Source organism: Pterocles gutturalis, unplaced genomic scaffold (assembly GCF_000699245.1).
Source record: "Pterocles gutturalis isolate BGI_N339 unplaced genomic scaffold, ASM69924v1 scaffold7551, whole genome shotgun sequence".
Lineage (NCBI taxonomy): Eukaryota > Metazoa > Chordata > Aves > Pterocliformes > Pteroclidae > Pterocles > Pterocles gutturalis.
The window spans coordinates 66,685-73,030 of NW_010097711.1; the positions used below are offsets into that span (position 1 = coordinate 66,685).

Here is a 6,346-nt window from a genome sequence, read left to right on the forward strand (position 1 = left end):
TTCAGCAGAAAGTCAGCTGTTGCTGCTGAAATCAGATGAGCCTCTGAAGCAGATGCGGAGAATTGGCAGAGTGCATGAATGTGACTCAGCTGCAAGGGAGCAGCAGATCTGAGCTGGGGTGGGGTACCAAGCAGATGAAAAATGGTATTTCCCTAAGCCATCCCACACGATCTGCACACACATCTGCCTGTGCCCCTATGTGCTTCTTCCTTCTTCCTCTTCTCCACTCCCTGCAAAAGGTTTTGGGCTGAATTTGCTGTTCTATTGAACCTTCAGTAGATGTTCATACCCATGAACATGCCTTTCAAGGCCAGGCTGGATGAGGCTTTGAGCAACCTGGGCTAGTGGGAGGTGTCCCTGCCCATGGCAGGGGGGTTGGAACCAGATGATCTCTAAGGTCCCTTCCAACCCAAACCGTTCTGTGATTCTATGGAGAGAAGGCACAGGAAACCACTCTTCCGTTTGCTCACTGCACCGCACTGGCAGTGAAATAAGACTCCATAAAGTGTGGAGTGTTCCAGTTCAGATCCTACATGGCACTCATCCTTCCTTTGTGATGTTCCTACATCCGAACATCATCCCTTCTCTAGGCTGAAGGATATGTATCTTGCTTCCCATATATGAGAAAATAAAGCAGATGGTCTCAGTCTGTGGGACAGGTGTCCACATCAGAAAACTGTCACCGTGCTTGACACCTTCCCAGCTACACTGGCCAAGATCCTCCAGAAAAGCAGAAACATACCTTGCCATTTTGCATACATTTGCATTCATTTGCATGCATTTGGGCACCTACTGAGCAGAAGCACGTCTTCCCTTTTTTAAAGTTGCACTATAGCAAAACCTCAGAAAGGCTGGTGTGAAGACAACTTGTTAAAAGCTGACTGCCTGGTGCCTTTGATATGCAAATCACTAATAAAAAGGACCCTTCCATGCCCTAGTCCTATTCTGTTGCTGCCTTTTTTCTCACAGGGATGAGTTTTAAAAAGGAGGAGCAGAGGAAGCACCTCATGACAGCACTGTCCCTCCCCAGAAAGTCTGTAAAGGCAATGGAAAACCTTTTTTTTACTACATTTCCTAGGAAAAGACTGGTGACATTGTCAGAGTCCAAAAAACATTCCTTTATTTATTTGTATTTTTTTCTGGAAAGGGGTTTTCTCCTCCAACTTCAAACAACCACAACAGGATCTACATATTTATTTTTTCCTCAGTGAGGTAGAAGTATTCTATTGGGATTGTGATGGCTGGAATGCCTGGGGAATCTGGATGGGGTAACCTGAGTTAGGGGAGAAGTCAATGAAACACAGGAGGATGTCGAAGCGCTGTTACCCAACATGCATGCACATTGCTGTCTGAGTTCCTAGGAAATCATCCCACGTGGAGCCTTCCATCCAGTATCAGGGGGAAAAAAGAGTGCAAGAGAAAAACCAAAACAAACCAGAACACAGCAGGTTGCTCAATGCTGCCTGTAGGCCAGTTAGAAGGGAAAAAAAAAAAAAGAAAGTGGAATCCCTTACTATAGGGAAAAAATCAGCATTTCCATGGGAACTTCACTGATCACTTCATTTTAGGGTCATTGCACGGGTATTGGTTTTTCTCTTGTGTACCCCAGCACCAACGGTGCGATAATGTCCCACCAGGGAAGGGGGCCTGCCCGAAGGTGGATGGCAGCAAGTAAAGATGTAGGTAGGCAAGACACCCTGCTCAGTGCTTAACGTTTGTCATCCAAGGTCTTTGCCCCATGTCTCCATCCCTCCCAAAGCTTTAAAGTGACTCAGGGTTTGGTCAACCTGCTGTGCATGGCAGAGCCTTTACGACAAAAAAAAGTCAACATTTGCAGCGATTTTCAACCCCAAGGACCTTTGCCTACAACTCCTCTCAGCTTCCTTGCCACCTCCATAGCCTATCAACAAATCGGCTCATTTTTTTTTTTTCACAGACCATTTTGTTTCCCACTTCTTCCTTTGACGCAAGGAAAAAACAGTCCCAGAGGCTTCCCAAGCTGAGCTGCGCCCATAGCTATGAGCGAGGAAAATGCCGCTTGTTTGCACTTGCTACCCAAAGCACGACAGCCCATTACACAAAATTGTCAACAAAGCTCCCTCCACTTTTGCAAAAAAACCCTAAAAATCTTATGTAACTCCACAACTAATCTTGCTAATCTTGAGCAAGGCATTTAAATCCGAGGAATAAGCCTATTCTTCTCACCCTCCCTCCCTCCCAGCCTGTCTGCCCAGCAAAAAGGGAAACAAGGAGAAGCAAAGTTCACAGTCTTGTGAGTATGCCTTTCAACGAGAGCAGAGTGGCAACGTGTCTTGAGTCTGCTCTGAAGTAAACCCTCCTCCTGCCCTGCTGCTTCCCATGCTCAGCGACCGAGGACTTTAAGAGAAAAGCTGCTTTGGGACCGATTATCACTCGCTCTTAGCTGAAGCATGGAAATCTCTACTCTCGCGATGTACCATTGCCTTGCTTTTGTCTGGTATTTTTTTGTCTCCTATTCAATCATGCACGTAGAAGCAGGAGAGAGGCCATCTGAAGTGTTCCTTTACGGTGGGCAGTGGAAATATTTGACAGTCCTCAATCTGGTAAGGAAATCGTGTTGTACAGCGATACCAATATGTCTGTTTGTTTGTCTGCCATCTGTGCCTCAAGACATATGCAGCTGGTATATTTGCTGCTGTTAAACTGCTTCCTTTAACAGTTTATACCCCAAAGGAAACCAAAGTAGGGATCTGTGCTTGTGCTGCGAAATGTATTCACAGGTTTTATGCAGAAAGAGTATTGGCTGGAGAGCTGCTTGGCTTTCAGAAAGTATTCTGAAGCTAGTTGCCTCCTTGTAAAAGAGACAAGCTCTTGGTGAGGAGGGGGACAGAAAGGGTATGTCCAGCCAGGACATGTGCAAGTTTGATGCATGTTATCTAACCCTGAATTCAATACACATTATAATGCTGCTTAGAGTTTTACTTCAATTTTTTAAGAGGCTTTCATGTCCTGTAAATTACAGAAGAGGTAAAACAAAGCATAGCACGGTGCTAATTTAGCCATTCAGTCTACACGCTTAGTTTGACAATTAGTTAAGAGCACAAGGGAAAGAAATTCCAGCCAGTGGAGAGAGGGTCTTGTGACATTATCACATGTGTTTTAACAGTGCTAAGAACTGCTTGCTGCATTTCCTAAAAGTACGCAGAAAACCGTAGACTGTAATGTGTTCTCCTTCTCCTAATATGCTAATGTTTCACAAGATAGAAATGAAATTAAATGAAAATGAAAGTACATGAGATGCCCTGGGGGAGAGAGCTTGTTTGCAGTCCAAGTGGTTCATCAGTGACTGGTGGCAGTGGTGGCAGCAGGGTGGAAAGACTGGGCATGTGGAGGAGGTTCCTACAAGGGACGTGTTTCTGGGACAGTCGCTAATCTGAAGGATGACGGCAGGGACCTCCATAGCATCTTGCCCATTCTGTGTGACTGTCAGAGTTAAATATCAGTGGCCAAGAGTATGTTCTCTCTACTTTCACTCGTCAGGAGACAACCCGTGGTGAAGTTCAATGGAAGCCCAAAGGCTCCCCAGCTCCAAGTGGGGTCTTTGGATACCCCCAGGGTGTTGGGAAGTTTGGGTCCCTTCCAGCCTCAACCATTCTGTGATTTTTTTGAAATATATACAACCAAGAGGTGGGATGTGAGGTGGCTACAACAGCCGGGGCTTCAGGGAGCCACAGCACTCTTCTCAGTGGCCAAGCCAGCTGTGGAAGGATAAGGGCACATATATCGCTGCAGTCAGGATGGCATGTTTAGGGTTTGTTGCTATGTTGTCTTCATATCAGTATATTTAGGCTTTTTGTGATGTTTTAAAAATTATTTTTTCTGAAATGCCAGTGATCAAATAGTCAGGATTCAACAACCTTAAGGATATTCACTTAGTCCTGCTGGGACATGTGTCATTAGACTAAAATGCTACCAGCTGAGTGCCAGGAAAGGGACTGTGTGCCCAGCTCCTCTCCTTTGTTTTTTTGGGGGAAAGCTGGCCCCGTTGAAGTATCAGCCACACTTTCAGGCAAAACAGCATCTCCACCTCCATCCACTAGCACCGTTATAACGGGATCTATCACCCAGTATATGACACAGCTCTGAAGCATGAGTTCAACAAGACAAAGCAAGAAAGCAAGTTTCTGGGATGCAGAAATGCTCACTGAAATTATCATCCAGCTTCCCTTAGTGACCAGCAGTGGATGATCAGGGGAAGGTTACACAAGACATGAGCATGTGTAAGTGTAAAATGAACTTTCCATGGCTCTGCCCTCACCCTGGCATACTGACTTACCTACCCAGAAAATAAATCCAGGTCAAGGTAGCTAATACCCATTCAAAGCCTTCCCTTCATCTATCTGAAGGAAAAACATACCTGTTTATACTTGTGGTACCTCCCCTATCCTGTGGCAATGAGTGCCACGAGGCAAGTGGGAAAGCAGTTCATTTTGTTGGTGTAAACCCACTTCCTGACAACTGAATTGGATGCCTCTTTACTTCTGTGTCATAATTTAATCGTCCATTCCTGTTCACTATTTCTTTGCTACTCATTAGAGACATCTGCCACATTTTCCCCTCAGTTATTCTTTTCTGCAACTGAAAGTCCAAACATTTTTCATCTCTCTTCACAAAGGGACGCTTCTTTCATTGAAGCATCCTTGTCACCCTTTCCTGTAGTTTTTCTCATTTCAGGAAGGGATAAGTAGGGCAGTGGTCAAGCTCTGAGCACAGCATGGATTTGTACAGTGGCCTAAAGGTGTTTCCTTGTCTGTTGTTATTTTCTTGTTAACAATTCTTAATTCTTTATTTGTCTTTTTTGATTACTGGTGAGCAAGGAGCCAGCGATTTGAGAGAGCTATCCACAGTGAGTCCAGAGTGTCTTTCCTGGATGGTGATAGTTAAATTAGAACCCACAGTTGAAAAATACATAGTTGAAGTTGCTTTTTTTTCTGAAATGCATTACACTGCATTTACCAATACTGATTTTCACCTGCTATTTGATTTCTCAGGCACTCAGTATCCTGAGATTCTTTGGCAATTTTGCAGTCAAGTTTTGCTTTGACAGGGGGGAAAAATAATAAAAAAGCTTTACAAAGCTTTACTACCTCAGTGTTTGCTCCCTTCCCCAGCTCATTTATGGATCTGCTGAACAGCTCAGGTCTCATTAAATCTGTGTGAGCAGAGGCACTCACTCCACTTTTCCAATCCTTTGTCTCCCGTCTTTTAACCACCTATTGATCTGATATCGATGCTCAAATGGAGCTGTCAGCCAATGGGGAGATGGTTTGGGCTGAAGATGTTGCCTATCTCTCATGCTGAAAATGTGGCAATGGGGCAGGATGTGCAAAATTACTCCTTCACAGCCGGTAGTCCTTCTTCTACAGAGACGTGGGTTTTTTTTCAAGAAAGGATTGCCAAAAAGGGAAAGGGTCCCAGAGAAAGAAATGCCCTCATCCCCACTTCTCCTGTTGATCTGGACAGTATTTGTTGGTATCTCTAGGTGCTGAAAGTCTCCTGAACTGCTGCATAAGAGGGGACAGCGGGAGGTATGGTCCCAGGGAGAAGAGCAGCTGAAGGCATCCCGCTGGGCTGTGCTGGTTCCGTGGAGCCGCTGCGCTGGGCAGGGCTGGGCCGTGCCTTGGAGGCTTCTCCAAAGCCAGGCATGCAATTGTCCAGCTCTCCTGCCTGTCTCCTGCCAGACTGCGATTGCTTGGCTTCTGGCACTGGCTGGTTGAATCACTTGGAAATTTCCCCCCCAAAAATCCCTCTTAGCTCTTTGGAGTCGCATTTAAAAATTTCCTTCTGTGGAAAGCTACTGTGGCCAGCTTGCTCTGATCCAAAATGGAAATACTGGGAAACGTGACATGTTCCGGAGATGGAAATACAGCTTGACTCCTAGCTCTGCTGGAGGGATGCTGGAAGAATTTCTTCTAGATACGACCCGCTTTTAGCACATCATTCAACTCCTTCCTAATCACATGGCTCTCCCAAGAGAGCTACAGCTCTGATGCTACTTCAGATTCATTTATCTAGTTAATGATCACGGCAACCAAGATTCAGAAAGGAAATATTTTTGTAGGGGAAAAAAAAAAGAGATAAGTGAGTTTTATGTCAAAGGAGTTCATTGACTGATTATTGAACAAGCAGAAATGACAGATAAAAAGTTTTGTATTTCATTTGTCTGTGACACAAAAGAGTACAAGCTGCATCATTCATTGCCTGAAAAATCTGAGGTCATAAAATTCTGCTCACTGCTGTAAATCTATTAGTAAATCATTGCATAATGAGCACACTGCACCTTTAGAAACTATTAATTGCATTCCTG

The 6,346-nt window shown here is 44.8% G+C and overlaps 1 protein-coding gene across 1 annotated transcript in view; it reads left to right on the plus strand.

Moving 5' to 3' along the window:
• Positions 1-2,429: 2,429 nt before the first annotated feature.
• The window catches only part of ADTRP (androgen-dependent TFPI-regulating protein), a gene marked incomplete at its 3' end in the record, with an annotated part of 25,416 nt that continues 21,499 nt past the window's right edge, over positions 2,430-6,346 (plus strand). The window contains exon 1 of the mRNA XM_010084623.1: positions 2,430-2,582. Within this exon, the coding sequence (XP_010082925.1) occupies positions 2,430-2,582 (153 nt within the window). The remainder of the gene's footprint in view (positions 2,583-6,346) is intronic.